Source organism: Heterocephalus glaber, unplaced genomic scaffold (genome assembly GCF_053883595.1).
Source record: "Heterocephalus glaber isolate CG9 unplaced genomic scaffold, H.glaber_assembly_v1.0 deba00001546, whole genome shotgun sequence".
Taxonomy (NCBI): Eukaryota; Metazoa; Chordata; class Mammalia; order Rodentia; family Bathyergidae; genus Heterocephalus; species Heterocephalus glaber.
The window spans coordinates 3,848,869-3,866,411 of record NW_028258339.1 but is presented as its reverse complement, the minus strand read 5'-3'; the positions used below and the strand labels follow the sequence as shown (position 1 = coordinate 3,866,411).

At 47.3% G+C, this 17,543-nt stretch overlaps 1 protein-coding gene and 2 pseudogenes across 1 annotated transcript; 2 read left to right on the top strand and 1 right to left on the bottom strand.

The window, feature by feature from the left end:
- Nucleotides 1-244: 244 nt before the first annotated feature.
- LOC101702210 (protein SSX1-like) lies at nucleotides 245-10,622 on the top strand. The gene is made up of 7 exons (XM_087189788.1): nucleotides 245-363; nucleotides 4,690-4,825; nucleotides 5,342-5,470; nucleotides 5,782-5,880; nucleotides 8,781-8,916; nucleotides 9,917-10,024; nucleotides 10,442-10,622. Exons 1-6 carry the CDS (start codon nucleotides 245-247, stop codon nucleotides 10,018-10,020), a joined length of 723 nt encoding a protein of 240 aa, XP_087045914.1. The 3' UTR covers nucleotides 10,021-10,024; nucleotides 10,442-10,622.
- Nucleotides 1,222-1,335, bottom strand: LOC147824395 (U2 spliceosomal RNA; annotated as a pseudogene).
- Nucleotides 10,623-11,588: 966 nt separating the features above from the next.
- Nucleotides 11,589-14,603, top strand: LOC101702559 (zinc phosphodiesterase ELAC protein 2 pseudogene; annotated as a pseudogene).
- Nucleotides 14,604-17,543: the final 2,940 nt, after the last annotated feature.

Here is a 17,543-nt window from a genome sequence, read left to right as displayed (position 1 = left end):
AAAGCCGAGAACCTTGATAGTTGACGCAAGTCCTTGTGACTTCGTTGTGGCTTTCGAGGTCCTGATAATCTTTACCACTAAGAGTTAACCAAAGCTTTTCGGGACTATCCACTCGGAGCAGAGACGAACTAAAACTATATTTGATCTTTGGGACTTCTTAATTGCCATTCCTGATGGCTGCAAAATACTTTTTAGCCTGAAAACCCCCAAATCACCCAGGTGTTCCTAGAATTCCTCAGAGATAATGCCCAGTAATCTCTCTTCTTACGGGACCACTTTACCACCTGTAATCGCCGCTACTCGGGAGGACGAGGCAGAAGATGCAAAAATTGCCAAGAAGCGTAGGAAATTTAGCAAGACCCTGTATGAAAATTTAAAACTATAAAAAGGGCTGGAGGCCTGGGTCAGCACTCCCTCGATTCAATCTCCAGTCGGGCAAAATAATAATAACAAAGCGCGCGGGGCGGGGGAGGGCTACTTTATTACCTCCCCCCAGTTAGAGCCGCTGCGTCAGCTCGGAGAACCCGGGTCCTCCCACATGGTAGGCAAGCTCCTCGCTGAGCTACAGCCCCAGCCCGTTTTTATTTAACTTTGAGATAGGGTTTTGATACCTTGCCCAGGCTGGCTGAGAACTTGGAATACTCTTCACATCCTTTCGAGTAGCTGGGATTTGCAGATGTATGCCACTGTGCCTGGCGAGATGAAAACTTTTTTGCGGGGGGGGGGGGGGGAGTGTCGTGGTGGTATTGAGGGTTCAACGCAGACCCTTGGCAGTGAGATACATCCTGGCTCTTTTTAAAAATTTTGTCAGGGTGTCACTAAGTTGCCCAGGCTGGGTTTAAATTTGCGGTCCTCCTGCCTCAGCCGCTCAGAGTGCTGGGATTTCAGGCATGCACTACGATACCTGAATTTTTCTTTCCTCTTGTAAAAATTCACTCTGAATTTTTTAGTTTTAGATAAATAAATTTTAACTTCAGAAACAAAACTGTACACTCATTTCACTACTTCTCCAAGAATTTATCCTTTTTTAAAAAAATTCTTTTTTAAAATTTTGTGAGATAGGGTCTCCAAATGTAGTTCAGCCTGGCCTTGAACTCACTATGTAGTCCAGGCCCGCCTCGAACTCTGCGATCATACTGCCTCCGCCTCCCGAGGGTTAGGATTACAGGTGCGCGCCACCAAGCCCAGCTTAATTTTTTACTTGATATAATGTACATTTTTATGGGGTACAGTCTGGAAATTCAGTGTGCACATATAATGCATACTGGGTCAAATAAAGTGATTAGCATTTTTCTTATACTACACTTGATCTTAGCCAAAAGGCCGAGAAGCGATGCATTTTTCTTATACTTGAACATTTATAATGTGTTTGTGTCCTTCTAACTCCTCTCTCCTGGTTCTTTGTGAATATATAAGGAATTGTTGGAAACTCTAGCCACCGCTCCCGCGCGGAACTGACTCCTCCTCTCGGTCTCCACACCTGTAAACCAGCCTCTACTCCACCCTGGTCGGGGTGAGGTCAGCTCTTCCCCCAGTTCTGGGGCAATTGAGCCCAGGACTTAATCGCTGAGTCGCATCCCAGCCCTTTCCCCCTTTTTTTCTTGCTTTCTTTTATTATTCTCTGTGCGTGTGTGCGCGAGCGCGCAGGCGCATGCACGTGCGTGAGTGCGTGCCTCCGTGCGTGTGTGTAGATTGTGCCCAGGACCTTCACACTGATCTAAATCCCCAGCTCTTTTTTCTTCTGGGGTTTTTGTTCTTTTTTTAGTATTTCTTTTTCTTTTTCCTTTTTTTTTTTTTTTTTTTTTTTTGGTACCGGAGATCGAACTCAGGACCTTGGGCTTGCGAGGCAGGCAGCGGAACCACTGAGCTAAATCCCCAGCCCCTCTTTCTTTTTCTTCTTTGTGTGTGTGTGATAATGACAATTAGACTAAGGACCTTCTCGCCGAGGTACTTCTGCAACCCTTTGCTTTCTTTGTTTTTTCATTCATACTATTTTGTGTGTGTGTGTGACACTGGAGATTGAGCCCAGGGCCTTCACATTGTTTTTTTCAATTTCTTTTCCTTTTTTTATTGGCGTGCGTGTGTGTGTGTGTGTGTGTGTGTGTGTGTGTGTGTGTGTGCACGCTGTAGAATGAACCCAGGACCTTCTTGCTGAGCTACAGCCCCAACCCTTTTATTCTGTTTTGGTTTTCTATCTTATTGTTTATTGATGTCCGGGGGGAGGGTAATGGAGATTGAACCAAGGGCCTTCTCACTGAGCTACTTTCACAGCCCTTATTTCCCTTTTTTGCATTTCTTTTCTTTTTCCCGTTTTTTTTTTTTTTTTTTTTTTTGGTGGTACTGGAGATTGAACCCAGAGCCTTCACACTGAGCTTCAATCCAGGTCCCTTTTTTTCTGTTTCCTTTTCTTTCTTCTGTTTTTATTCCACAGTGGTGGAAGAGATTGGGGATTGAACCCAGGACTTTCTCATGAGCTACATCCACAGCCCTTTTTTGCCTTTTCTTTTCTTTTTTTTTTTTTTTGAGGGGGGGGTGTCTTTGTTATTTTATTCATTCTTTTCCCTGTTTTTCTTTTTAATTTGTGGTACTAGAGACTGAATCCAAGGCTTTCACAATGAGCTACATCCTCTGTGTGTGTGTGTGTGTGTGTGTGTGTGTGTGTGTGTGTGTGATATTGGAGATCCTCTCACTGAGCTACATCCCCAGCCTGTTTATTCTTTTATTTTATTTTTTCTTTTTTATCATTTCTTTCTATTTCTTTGTGCATGTGTGTGTGTGTGTGTGTGTGTGTGTGTGTGTTAATGGAGACTGAACCAAGGACCTTCTCACTAAGCTACTTCCGCAGCCATTTTTTTTCAAATTTTTCTTTGCTTTCCTTGTTTTTTCATTCATTCTTTTCTTTTTTCTCTCCTTTTTTGAGAGGATACTGGATATTTTACCCAGAGACTTTGCTGTGAGCTACATTCTAGCTTGGTTTTTTCCCATTTTCTTCATTTTCTATTTTTATTCGTGTGTGTGTGTGTGTGTGTGTGTGTGTGTGTGTGTGTATTTACTGGAAATTGAACTCAGGCCCTTCGCACTGAGCTGTGTCTCCAGCAATTTTTTTCCTTTTTTTTTTTCATGGTGGTGGTGGTAGTGGTACCCAGGGCCTTCACACTGAGCTAAGTCTTCAGCCCTTCTTTTCTTATCTTTCCTTCTTTCTTTTATTAGTATGTGTGTGTGTGCACGCGCGTGTGTGTGTGTGTGTATGCACTATAGATTGAACCCAGGATGTTCTCACTGAGCTACATCTCTCCCCAGGATTTTATTCTCTTTTGGTTTTCTTTCTTTTTTATTTCTTAGGTTTTTGGGGCATAGGCTCTTGCTATGCAGTTCAGGCTGGCCTTGAACTCACTTCAGCCTCTGCCTTCTGCCTCCTGAGTGCTGGGCGTGGGCCACCATGCCCAGCTTTATTTTCTATTTTTGTGCGTGCGTGTGTGTGTGTGTGTATGCGCACGTGCACATGTGTGCTTCACTTAAAATTGAACCCAGGGTCTTCATACTGAACTATGTCCCCTGCATTTTTTCCCTTTTTCTTTTCTTATTCCCTTTTTTGATTTTTCCCTCTTTCTTTTATTATTGTGTGTGTGCCTGCATGTGTGTTTATGGTATCTGAAATTGAATCCAGGATCTTCTCACTGAGCTGTACTACTAGCCCCCTCTTTTTGTGTGTGTGTGTGCGTGTGTGTGTGGTGCTAGAGATTGAACCCAGGGCCTTTGCACTGAGCTACATCCCCAGCCACCACCACCCCTTTTTAAAAAAATTTTTCAGTCAGTATCTCACTAAGTCAGTTGCCCAGTCTGGGCTCAACTTTTTACCCTTCACAGGTGAGTGATAATAGTGATATTTGTCCTGTGCCTGGGCTATCCAATAAGTATCTTTATATTTCTCCTTCATTTGGGAGTTTTTTGTTTTGTTTTGGGTTGGTTTAGGGTGTTTTGTTTTGTTTTTGAGACAGGGTGTCACTGTATAGCCCATATGAGCCCATATGCAATCCTCCTGCCTCAGCCTCACAAATGCTGGGATTATAGGTATGACCACCATACCTAGATTTTCTGCATGGGTTTTTTTGGTTGGGTTTTTTTATTTTGTTTTTTTATTCCAAATGAGATTTGAACCCATGGCCTTAGCACTGAGCTGTATTCCCAGCTCTTTTTTTTTTTTTTTTTTTTGAGGCAGGGTCTCAGTAACTTTATTTATTTTTTATTTATTTATTTATTTGGTACTGGGGTTCGAACTGGGGTCCTTGTGCTTTCAAGGCAGGCAGCAGAACCACTGAGCTAAATCCTCAGCCCTGGGTCTCAGTAACTTTAATTTGAGATCCTTCTGCCTCAGCCTCCCAGAGTGCTGGAATTACAAGTGCCACCATACCTGGCTTTTTCTGTCAGTTTAAAACAAGCTCCAGTGAGCTACTAACAACAGCAGCTACCCTCTCTCAGAGACTCAAGGCTGCTTTGCTTATCCCCACAGAAAACTCGCCATTCCTAACTACTACTTCTCCCAGAGACCCCAGCCCCTTGTTCTCACCTGACTCCCCCTTCCCCCATGTCATTATTCAGGGTCAAATAAGCCCAAGATGGAAAAGAGTAGAACTTCATTCCAGGTGACTGGCCGTGTTCCGCCATCCCTCTGTCCTCCTCCCTCCACAGGACCTTTGGTCTTGTGGCTGGAGATAATCAGGCTATGTCCCTTCCAGATCAGACTGTTGCCAGGGTCATGAACAGAGGCAGCTCCTTTTCAAAGAGCCCCAGGGAAGATACTCTGAAATCAGAGAAGATATATAAGGTGAGATGGTCGGAAGGGACAGAGGAGGGCCGGGGATTTAGCTCAGTGGTTTTTCTGCCTACTGTGCAAAAGCAAGGACCCAAGCTCGATCCCTGGTACCAAAAAAAAAAAAAGAAGGGACAGAGGAGTGGCCAGGCGACAGTGCAAGGCAACTAGACTTCTCTGGATATAAGAACAGAGGCACTGGAGCTTCCCAGCCTCACTCTGTACTCCCCCAGCATCCAGAGAGATGACAGGTCTGCGACCTCATGCCACACTCAGTGGGTGGGGGCAGAGACTGAGCCCAGTCTGTTGTGGAAGACAGAAGGAGAGCAAACCACCACATTAAGCCACCTACTGAGTTCCCAGGGAGAACTAGTCCCTGTTCACCCTGATGTCTCAGGGTCACCCAAGGAGAATCATCTCTGCTTTCCAGGTCCACCACAGAGGTCCTGCAGCAGCAGAACTGGCCCCGGGTTGAATGGCACCCACTTCCCGCTGAGTGGCTGCCAGAATTGACTTTTCCTTCTTTTCTAGATCTTTGGGGAAATTTCCAAATACTTTTCTGAGAGCCAATGGGGAAAGCTGAGCTATTTGGACAAAATCACCTGTGTGTGTTTGAAAAGAAACTACAACACCATGTCTAATCTAGGCAATGGATTGTGGGTGTAGACAAGCCTGGGGACCCGTGGGCATCATTCAGGCCTCTCCCACACTACGGCTCCTTCTCGGGTGACACTGAGTGCCCCCTTGCTTCTTTATGTATGGGGATAAATGCCGAGCCTGTTTCTGGATGTCCTGTTCCTTTATGTCCCACGCAGGACTGAGGACAGGGACCAGCCACTGTGGGCTCAGATGTGTGTCCCTTGCATTTCTCTCTGGTGGCCATGGCTCTGTTAAGCCTTTGGATCCCTGCGGCCTCCCCACAGCCTGCCCTTCCCTCCTCCTCTCAGGAACAGACATTTTTCTTTTTCTAGGTCTCAGAGCCACTCTGCCGACTTTCATGCGCAACCATAAAGGGGCCAAGCCAACTTGTAAAGGCAATTCTGATGAAGCTTCCAGCCACGGGACTCAGGGTGAGTAGATGGGAGGAGTCTGCTTTTTGGTCCCACTGCTCCCTCACACACATCAGGCCTGGAGGAAGAAGAGTTGATGCAGAGGGATAAATCCAGAGGTCATTCATATATAAAACATGCAAAACAAGAATGTATATTTTATACATAATAAGTAAATGGCAAATATATACAAACCTGAGTGAGGCCAGACATGGTGGTGCACACCTGTATTCCCAGCCCTTGGGAGGCTGAGGCAGGAGGATCATGAATTTGAGGCCAGCCTGACCTGTATAGTGAGACATTGTTCTAAAAAAATAAAAATAAAAAAGCTTGAGTGACAACACCAAATTCAGCAAAGGGGCTATAAGTGGAGAGGGACAGCAGGAATTGGTGGGGGCTGTACAGCACTGTTGTTTGTATTTTTTTTTAATATATTGAATAAAGAAAGCAATCTGAAACACTCGTGGGATAATATTGAGATCCCACTGGACTTGATATTATTCCCCATCATTTTCTCCATATTGAAATATTTCTCTTTTTTAAAGAATATGTGGTTCTTGTTAAACTCTACTAAAAGAGTTTGACTGATGCTACCCTACACACACACATACACCAAGATTTTCCACTTTTCAGTGAGCAGAGAGATCATAAGGTAAAAAAGGAATGGATTCTAACCAGGTGTGGTGACACACACCTGTAATCCCAGCACTCCGGAAGATGAGGCAGGAGGATCACCACAAGTTTGAGGCCAGGTTCGACTACATAGTGAGACCCTGTCTCAAAAGGAGGGGGGCGGTTTCTAGAGTAGAGGTCCCAGTGCATCTGAGTAACATGTAGTCATCAGAAAGGGAAAGAGAGGTGTTTACTCGATGCTTTCCACTGATCAAAAAGCTGTAAGAAGATGGGGTCAGAGTGTCCAAACTCTCCAACAGATCAGTGACTTCACCGAACAGGCCAGATCCCTTGAGCTCTCACAGGCACTGTATGAGGTCTGAAAATCTAGGGCATTAGTCACTGCAATGGTTTTTTTGAGTTTTGGTTTTTTGTTTCCTTTGTTTTGTTTTGTTTTGTTTTTGTAGTACTGAAGATTGAACTCAGGGCCTACCTTTGCACTGAGGTATATCACTGCCCCCAGTTTTTCTTTTTTCTTTTTTTGATACTGAGGATTGAACCCAGGACCTTTACACTGAGCTACATCCCCAGCACCTTTTTTTTTTGAGTCAAGGACTCACTAAATCACTCAGTTGTCCAGGTTGGGCTTGATCTTTTAATCCTCCTGCCTCAGCCTCCCAGAGTGCTAGAATTACAGGTGTGCACCACCATGCCCAGCTTTTAGTCCACATTTTATAAATCATCAGAAGGAAACTTTTGAATGCTGCAAATAAATGCTTAAGCCCTTTCTAAAGATAACTCAGGAGCCACCCCTGCACTGTGGGTGCTCTTGGAACTGTGCTGCAGCATCCCCTAAGGCTACAGATGTTCTGACTTCTCACCCTCTTTCAGATGAACCTAAGAAGACGCAAAAACGTCCAAAGGTGAATGTCTCCCAAATCTAATGTACTGAAACACCTTTCCTCTCTTTAAATGTCAATATTGCTAAGAAGGAGAGTAGCAAAATGTCCTGGTCCTCACTGCCTCCTTCTTCATCTTTTTTTTCTTTCTTTCCTTTTCCTCACTTTCTTTTTCCCTTCCTTCCTTCCTTTTTTTGTGGCAGGGTTTGAACCCAGGGCCACATGCATGTCCAGCATGCACTCTCCCACTGAACCACACTGCCAGCCCCTCCTCAGCACTTTGTCACAATGCCAGATGGAGCCACCACAGTTTAACAATACTTAGCGACAGTCGTGACTGCCAATACTTTATTTTCACAGTAATGCCTGATATTATTTTAAGCAACTCACATGGATTAATTTATTTAATTGTTAAAGAAACCTCTATGGGCCGGGGATTTAGCTCAGTGGTGCCGCCACCTGCCTAACAAGCGCAAGGTCCCGAGTTCGTTCCCCGGTAGCAAAAAAAAAAAAAGAAAGAAGCCTCTATGGCATTGTGTCTATTATTATCTCCAAATAATAATGAAGATATATTGTTTGCAATGCCAGGGTTGGACCCTAGGGCCTCATGCATGCCAGGAAAGTACTCAACCCCTGAGCTACATTCTGGCCCCCTCTTTTCATGTTTACATTTACTCTCTCACTGGCTATCCACGAGCTTACGTGTGACCCCCCTTTACTTTATAGAAGCCCTTCCTTTCACGGATGTGTAGAATGCTTTTGTTTCCCAAATCTTCTGATACCACATTCTCAATTATATGGATACGTTTTCTGTTTGCAATATCAGACTGGATACAACATGGAGTCAGATCCTAGTCCTGGGAATACCTTTCAGTTAAGCCATTCTCTTCTTTTCAAACCTCCCAAGTTTCTCAAAATTTGGGTACGCATAATACTGTGATCTCCCAGAGGTGATGAGAACATTAATTAAGGTAAACCATGCAGGCCGGGCGTGGTGGCACACGCCTGTGATCCCAGCACTCAGGAGGCTGAGGCAGGAAGATCACCACAAGTTCGAGGCCAGCCCGGGCTACTTAGTGAGTTCAAGGCCAGCCTGAACTACATAGTGAGACCTTGTCTGTCTGTTTGTTTGTTTGTTTCTATATGTGCTGCCTATAGTGAGCACTATTTGTTTGGGTTTTGTTTTTGTTTTGTTTTTTTTGGTACCGGGGATCGAACTCTCGGGTCCTTGCACTTGCACAGCAGGTGGCGAAACGACTGAGCTAAATCCCCGGCCCTAGTGAGACCTTGTCTCAAAAAAAAAAGAAAAAGAAAAAGAAAAGATAAAGCATGCAAAGACACTCTATAGGTTCTAAAGTACTAAAAAAAAAGTCATTGATACTGCTTATATGTGGCCTTGATATTAAAAAGAAGTCCAAGAAGCCAGCAAAGAAAAGGAATGATCCGAAGACAGTGGCCGGAGCACCTGACAAAGAACAGGCTGGGAGAACGAAGGGCCCCCGGGGAGAAGCAAGCACCTCTGGGAAGAAGCATACGAAGATATCAGGTGAGAGGTGACAGCTCGGGAACAAGCCCTTGGGCTTCCCTGGCTGTGTCGGGGTGTGGTCTGGGAATGTGGCCTGGTCCCAGGACCCAAACTGGGTTGAGGACCTCACCCAGCACCAGCTGAGACATTAGAACCTGACTTCAGAATCACAGGCTTGGGTTGTCACACATCTAAAAGCAACCAGGCTTTGGGCACATCTTCTAAATTTTCCAAGCTGGATATGATGGTGCATGGCTGTAAACCCAGCCCTCTTGGAAGCTGAGGCAAAAGGGCTGTGAACTCAAGCCCAGCCTGGGTAACTTAGTGGCTTTGTGAGGCCCTGTCTCAATTTTTTTTTTTTTTTTGGTACCGGGGATCGAACTTGCATCCTTGCACTTGGGCAGCAGGCGGCAAAACCACTGAGCTAAATCCCCAGCCCCCCTGTCTCAAATTTAAAATTAAAAAAAAAGATTTAAATGGCCTGGAGTTGTAGCTCAGTGCAAAGGCTCTGGGTTACATCCTCAGCATCATAAATAAAATAAATTTTGTGTGGTCCAGATTCTTAGTCTGTAAAACGGAATTTAAAAATGATAGTTCATAAATTGGTTGGAAATAGCACCTTTTGAATCTAGAGGCCTCACAACCTGAAAGTTGCTCAGATAATGATCCCACATTATAACCTGGGAGCATGTCTCACTTAGCTCAGTGCCTGGCACACAGTGTGCCCTTCACAGATGCTTGCTGAACAACACTAGGTAAGAGGGGATGTTCTGGGGAGAGAAGAGTTTGGGAATTTAAGCCTAACAACGGGAGGGCCCAGAGGCTCACACTTAAACTGACATTTGATCTCTACTGGTGGGGGTCTAAAATCTCAGCCTCTGGAAGCCCTGAGACATGAAAACCAGAGCACATGGAAAGCCTTCAGGGACTAGGAGGGGCAAGGCATCTCCTTTTCTGACAAAACAGGACCTCACACTCCCCATGCCCCCAACCATCACTTACCAGCCCTTCTCCATCATAGGTTTCAGGAAGAGAAAGGTGAGTGTCTGGAGCAAACAGCTGCGTGAATGGAAGAATCTCATGGTGTATGAAGAGATCAGCGACCCCGAGGAAGAAGACAACTGAGTCTGTAAGTGACCCTGACACAGCTCCCTCACCACTGCAAATATGCTGTTCTATTATGTTCCTGTGACCCTGCCCATTCCTGGTTCCTCCAAATCATCTGCTTCTCCTAGTCCTGAGAGGTGCAACACAGAGGCTAAATGAGATTTCCCATGCTTTTTCTACTCCCTACCCTGAATGCTGTGGGCTCTCCAACCCCAGGTCGCTCCTGGGGCACCTACACCTTTACTGTAGCCCAGGAATGCACAGGCCAAGTGGGGGAGTCACTGCGGCCCAGCAGAGGGCTTTCTCAGAAGAGCAGGGGTCCTAGGGTCAGAGAGAATGGGCCCTTATAGCTCTGCAGATCAGGGAAGGGACTGGCAACCGAGTCTCTGGGCAGTGGGAACTCACTGTCACTTGTGTTCCTTCTCTCTCCTCACCTCAGCCTCAGCGATGTCTGTGATGAGAAGAAAACCTGGTGGCCTTTGCAATCAGCAATCATGGACATGGCTGGTATTGTATGATTTTCTCTATGCTACCCATCCCTTGCTACAGATGTGACTACCGAGGGCAGTTCTAGGTGCTTAATTCCAGATTTTTTCTGCATTTACACATGCACATGGGGTACCACTGTGAGCACCTGTCATCTATCTGCTTTGCTCACTAAACTAAGGTGAATGGAGAAGTCCTGGCTTTCATTTACCTTGTATCAGTTACTGACAATAAACATTTGCAACATTTCCCAGTTGTTGAATTTTCTTTTCTGGGGGGAGGGTGAGACAGGGTCTCGCTATGTAGTCCAAGCTGGCCTTGAACTCACTATGTAGCCCAGGCTAGCCTTAAACTCATGATATCCTCCTGCCTCAGCCTCCCAAGTGCTAGGATTACAGTCATGCACCACCATGCCTGGTGGATCCTCTTATTCTTGTTCACACAAAGGTATGCATATGTGTGAGGAGGTTTTTTGTTTTTAGGACAGATTCTTAAAAGCACATTTGCTGCATCAAAGGAGTCATTCAACATCTAATGAGCAGATGCTGGGTAGAGCGCTGTTCTGGGTGCGCTCCAAGTTCCTAGCATGGAACTTAGTGTTCCATTGGAGGACATTCCCCTCTTTGATGTGTATAAACCCTGTATGCCCCAGTCCTGGGGTGTGATCCTTTGGGAGTGTATGGGAGGAGGCAAGTGAAGCCATCAACTGGGGAACATGAAGGAATTAGGAGAGAGCTCCACCGTGGCCATGTGGTGGACACAGAGAGAGAGGCCCCCTGGTCTCAAAGCAGGAGGGCAACAGATGGAAAAGCCCCCTGGACAAAGGCAAGAGACTGTCCATGAAGGGTTACCCAGCCTAGGGCTGGAGTGTGGGATGGGGAGATGGGAAAGGCACCCCTCCCCCAGCTAGTCCATGCAGGGTGTATGGAGACCACTCTGGGGAAGGGAAGGGGGAGTCTACTTTGGAACAAACTATTTTGTGTTGGGGGGCATTAAAACCCCCAATTGTGTGCTGGAGTGTGGCAAGCAGAATGCATGCTTAGCACGATTGAGGCCCTGGGTTCAAGACCCAGTACCACAGAAAGAAGCCACCAACATACATGCAACACCAGCCCCAGATGAATGCAGGATTGGAGCTGTTTCACCTCGGCCTCTCAGCTCTCAAACGCCCCCGGGAGGCAGACACCGTCATCACTATGCCGCGCCGCCTCGCAGGTGTGAGATGGAAACCCAGACAGGTGTTAGGTGTCTTTCCCAAGCCCCTCTGGCTAGCGTGTGCAGGAGGGCTGGGCTCAGAAGCCACCGTGGCTTCACAGACACTAAGGGGAGGAGGAATGGAATGTGCCCCGGTTCTGCTCCAAATCTCAGGGTAGAGGATGTCGGGCCATTTTCTCAAGACCAGGAGCCCTCGGGGGTAGGCGCAGGGGAATGCTTAGCCGAGTAAGCGGGCCGCCTGTTTCTCGGCTCGCTGATTGGCTGGACCCGCCACGCGGAGCGGAGGGACGGTGCTTGTAGCACGCGGATGGAGTGACCGGCCATGGTTCTCAGCCCAGCTAGGAATGAGAACGTGTGGGCTCTCGGCTTGCTGCTGTGGTCTGTGGCCAAGCGCACCATGTTTTAAGGACCCGCCCGCCGCTAGTGGCGGCCCAAGGACTCTCTGCGACACCTGCGCACGCGGGAGAAGCATGGCACGTCCTGGGAGCCCAGGAGCCTGAACACCGTGTACCTGCAGGTAGTGGCGGCCGGCGACTGGGATGCTGGCACCGCACTCTACGTCTTCTCAGAGCACAACTGGTATCTCTTCAACTGTGGAGAAGGCATCCAGCGACTCATGCAAGAACACAAACTGAAGGTTACTCGCTTGGACAGCATATTCCTGACACGAATGCACTGGTGTAATGTTGGGGGATTGTGTGAAATGATTCTTACTTTAAAAGAAACTGAGGTTCCAAAGTGTGCACTTTCTGGACCTTCAAAACTGGAAAAGTACTTGGAAGCAATCAAAATAGTTTCTGGTCCATTGAAAGAAATAGACCTGGCTGTGCGGCCCCACTCTGCACCAGAATACAAAGGTGAGACCATGACAGTTCACCAGGTCCCCATATACAGCGAATGGGGTTGTGGCGAGCACCAGCCTTGCAGAGCCGGGAAAGGTCCCTCCACAGGCTCAGCCCAGAACAGCCTTTGGACTCTGGATCAGCTGAAAATGAGCAGCACCTTCTAGATGGCAATGGTATAAACAAACCCCGCTGGAAAGGTGTTAGCCAGAAAAGAAATGGCAGGACCTTTTCTTGGTTGTTGCTTTTGTATGTAAGCTACACTTGAAAAAAGAAAACTTCTTGGTGCTCAAAGCAAAGGAAATGGGCCTCCCAGCTGGGCCGGCTGCCATCACACCCATCATTACTGCTGTCAAGGATGGGAAGAATGTCACTTATGAAGGAAGAGAGATTTTGGCTGAAGAGCTCTGCATGCCCCCTGGATCCTGGTCTTGCATTTATTGTGATAAAATGTCCAGATGAAGAATTCATCCAGCCCATTTGGGACAACACCATCTTTAAGAGGTACCAAGGAGAGACTGATGGCCCCATGGCCGTGGTGGTTCACATGGCCCCAGAATCTGTGCTTATGGACAGCAGGTACGAACAGTGGATGGAGAGGTTTGGGCCTGACACCCAGCACTTGATCCTGAATGAGAACTGTGCATCAGTCCACAACCTTTGAAGCTGCAAGATTCAAATGCAGCTCAACCTCATCCACTCAGACATCTTTCCCTTGCTCACCAGGTTCCACAGGAAGGAGGAAGGCCTGGAACTCAGTGTGCCCACTGTCCGGGGTGACTGCCTCCTCAAGTACCAGCTCCATCCCAGGAGGGAGTGGCAGAGGGATGCCATTATTACTTGCAACCCTGATGAATTCATAGCTGAGCCCAGGAGCTCCCCAATTTGCAGGAGAGTGTGCAGAAGTATAGGAAGAGTGTACAGGATGGCCCAGCCCCCACAGAGGAAAAGGCCAGCATCCAGAAATCGTCTTCCTTGGAACAGGATCTTCCATCCCTATGAAGATTTGGAATGTCGGTGCCACACTCATCAACATAAGCTCTGATAAGTCTCTGCTCCTGGACTGTGGTGAAGACACATTTGGGCAGCTGTACCATCATTATGGAGATCAAGCAGACTTGGTCCTGGGCACCCTTGCCTCTGTGTTTGTATCCCACCTCCACACAGACCACCACACAGGTTTGCTGACTATTCTACTGCAGAGAGAGCATGCTTTAGCATCTCTGGGAAAGCCATTCCACCGTTTGCTGGTGGTAGCCCCCACCCAGCTCAGGCCATGGCTGCAGCAATACCACAACCAGTGCCAGGAGGTTCCACAACACATTAGTATGATTTCTGCCAAATACCTTCAGAAAGGGGTGGAGGTCTCTGATCCTACTATTGAAAGTCTGATCAGTTCACTGTTAGAAACATGACTTGAAAGAGTTTCAGACCTGCCTGGTCCAGCACTGCAAGCATGCTTTTGGCTGTGCACTGATGCACACATCTGGCTGGAAAGTGGTCTACTCGGGGGATACCATGCTCTGTGAGGCTCTGGTCCAGATGGGGAAAGATGCCACCCTCCTGATCCATGAAGCCACTCTGGAGGACAGCTTGGAGGAGGAAGCAGTGGAGAAGACACACAGCACCACCTCCTGAGCTATTGGTGTGGGGATATGCATGAATTCTGGCTTTATCATGCTGAACCACTTCAGCCAGCATTATGCCAAGATCCCCCTCTTCAGCCCTGACTTTACTGACAAAGTTGGAATCACCTTCGACCACATGAAGTTCTGCTTTGGAGACTTTCCAACAGTGCCCAAGCTTATCGCTCCCCGCTCGAAGGCCCTGTTTGCTGAGGACATTAAGGAGATGGTGGAGCACAAGGAGAAGCGAATGCTTCCGCTGGTGCATGTGGCCCTCTTCTCTGAGCAGCTGGCTGACAGCCCAAAAGACAGGGAGCCCTTGAAGAAGTGGGCCCAAGTGGAGGAGAAGCCACACACCCCACAGAGCAGGAAGGCCAGAGCCTAGTGAAGGTCTGGACCCACCCTGAACTCTGAAGGCTGTGTCTTCTGCCCTCCACCCACATCTGTGCTCCTCATCCTCGTGGGAGCCAGAGAACATGATCCAGCCAGGAGGCCACTCATGGTAGGAGGGTGGAGCCATGCTGTGTCCTGGATTCTGGTAAGCACCAGTGTTCAGACACCTCCCATGACAGGTGCCTGGCACTCGGCAAGACAGAAGGCTCCTTAACGGAAAAAGGCTGATAGAACCATAATTCCAATGCAAGTTGGTTCTTAGTCACATGGAAACACAGGGGAGGCACCTTTTGCCTGGTCCACCAAAGTGGTTTCCTCTGCACCTTAGAGATAAGCCAAGTTACAGGGAATATTGGGTCTAAGTGTTCCAGACTCAAGGACTAGTATTTCCAAAGAATTGGCTGCAATAAAGATTGAGTTTGGGGAAAATAAAAAGGGTAGAGGCAGGGAGGAAGAAGCAGAAGTCCTGAAGGAAGCAGGAAAAAAGAGCACATGGGTGTGCAGGGTGAGCAAAGTGGCCAAGGGCACCCAGCCACCAGAGAGAGAGAGCACGCAGGAAGGAGGTTGTGATAGGTCAACTGAGTCCTGGGAGAGGGTCCCCAGAACTGTGATCATGCCCTGCCTGGCACTGCAGGGATCGGTGGGTGCTGCCCAGCTCAGCAAGGACATGGCTCTACCTATGGTTCAGAGGAAAACAAATTCCATCTTACTCCAATATAGGTGTGTGTGTGTGTGTGTGTGTGTGTGTGTGTGTGTGTGTGTGTATTGGGGGTTGAACCAAGGACCTTCACACTAAGCTACATCTCCAGGCTTTTTAATACTTTTGTATTTTGAAACATGGTCTCACTAAATTGCTAAGTTGTCCAGGCTGAGCTCAAACTTGAAATCCTCCTGCTTCAGCCTCCCAGAGTGCTGAGATTATAGATTTGCATCTCCATGCCTGGCTTCTGCAAAGATTTGTGCATGTGTGTGTGTGTGTGTGTGTGTGTGTGTGTGTGTGTGTGTGGTGCTAAGGATTGAACCCAGGGAGTGCTGAGCTATATCTCAAGCCCTTGTTTGTTTGTTGTGGTACTAAGTATCAAACACAGGGACGCTCTACCACTGACTTATATCCCCAGCCCTTTTTATTTTTTGTTTTAAGACAGAATCTTACAAAGTAGCCCAGGCAAGACTCAACCTTGTGATTCTCCTGACTCAGCCTGCCCAGAAGCTGAGATTTATAGGCATAGGCCACTGTGCCTGGCCCAATAGAGTGTGTGTGTGTGTGTGTGTGTGTGTGTGTGTGTGTGTGTGTGTGTGAAAACAGCTTTATTACTGAGATGGAAGTAATTGCATGCTGTGTTCAACAGCCAGTCTGTACAAAAAGGGCCGAAAACCTCTTGTCATTCTCTGAGGCCTGGACTCCACTTCTATTTACCATGTTCTTTCCTGAGACTTTTCACTTTGGCATGGTTTTCAGCTGAGCATGGTGGTGTACCCCTGTAATCCTAGCACTCGAATGGCTAAGACAGGAGGATCACTGGGAATTCCAGACCAGCTTTAACTACATAGTGAGACTCTGAAATCATTCCTGACCTCCAAATAAGATGCTGGATCTTTAAACCAAGTAGGTTTCTGGGAATAGTGCCTGCAGAAAATACAAAACTGTAGTTGGTTGCAAAGTTCCTCACAACTTATATCCCTCTCCATTCCCATACTTCCCGGTTCGTTTTATATTACACAGCTGTATGTTCTGCTGCTGGAGAAGAATTTGATTCTTCTTTCTCCCTGGAAAGACGAGACGTATGGTTGGATTGCTCAATGCATGAGACTGGCTCAGGGAAGGAAGGGTGGCTCCAAGATTCTGCATCACCACAGAAAACATTTTTCATTTGGTTCCATGAACAAATGGAGTTTCCTCCTCCTCCTCCTCCTCCTCCTCCTCCTCCTCCTCCTCCCCCTCCTCCCCCCCCCACCACTGGACATATCTGAACTCTGATGAAGGAGACTCTGGTTTTCCTTGGCACCACAACCAGCCCTCCACTCCCACCAAACCTGGGGCCCTAGCCGGGTGTGGTGGTGCACACCTCTAATTCTACCACTTGGGAGGCTGAGGCAGGAAGATCACTGAGTTTGAGGCCAGCCTAGGTTACATAGTGAGACCCTGACTCAGAAAAAAGAAAACACTAGGATCCAGTGTGGACAGCTGTGCTCCTCTAATGAAGATCCAGACTCACTTTTTTATACCTTCCAGTCTTAGGTTTGTTTTTCGATAAATTGTTAAATTGATTCTAAAGCTAATCCCCATTCCTAGTAGAGAATTGGGGAAATGCAGAGACAAGTAAGAGAGAACAGTAGATCCATCAGGAGAAAAGAGTTCTGAGCTTTATTCATCAAAACCCACAGTAGGGTACAGTTTCTGCAGCCAGGCATGTTGGCACACACCTCTAATCCCAGAACACTGGGAGGCTGAGGCAGGATGATCCCAAGGTCAAGGACAGCCTGGGAAATTCAGAGATTTAGTGAGATCCTGTCTCAAATAAAAAAATAAAAAGGAGAGAAGCTCAGCTGGTCCTAGCACCCGGAAGGAAGCTCCCCACCTCCATCCCAGGCTCCTAGGACAGAGAAGCTCAGCTGGTCCCAGCACCCAGAAGGAAGCTTCCCCACTGCCATCCCAAGCTCCTAGGGCAGAGAAGGTGAGCTGTGTGGGCCCCAGAAGCACCCCCCCATGGAAATGAGAAAACACATAAACAAGCTTCAAAAACAGAGTTCCAGATCACCTACAGCAACCCCAAAGGGAAACGAGATGGAACAATCTGACATTCAACCACCTGGACTCTCTGAACTGGCAACAAAAGAGGATCTGGGAAAAATGAAATCAGAAATAATTACTCAGATAACAGCAAAAATTTTGCTCATGGTGCAAGACATGATTAATAAATCTAGAGAGAACACAGATAAAAAAAATAGAGGATCTGAGGAACATGATGGAATCCCAACA

What these genes read in the sequence shown, in the direction of transcription:
- LOC101702210 (XM_087189788.1), top strand. Translation starts at nt 245, where the DNA reads ATGCCCAGTAATCTCTCTTCTTACGGGACCACTTTACCACCTGTAATC. An exon ending in AGGAAATTTAGCAAGACCCT is followed by an intron (nt 364 to 4,689) that starts GTATGAAAATTT and finishes CTCCCTCCACAG; the next exon opens with GACCTTTGGTCTTGTGGCTG. An exon ending in TTCCAGCCACGGGACTCAGG is followed by an intron (nt 5,881 to 8,780) that starts GTGAGTAGATGG and finishes GATATTAAAAAG; the next exon opens with AAGTCCAAGAAGCCAGCAAA.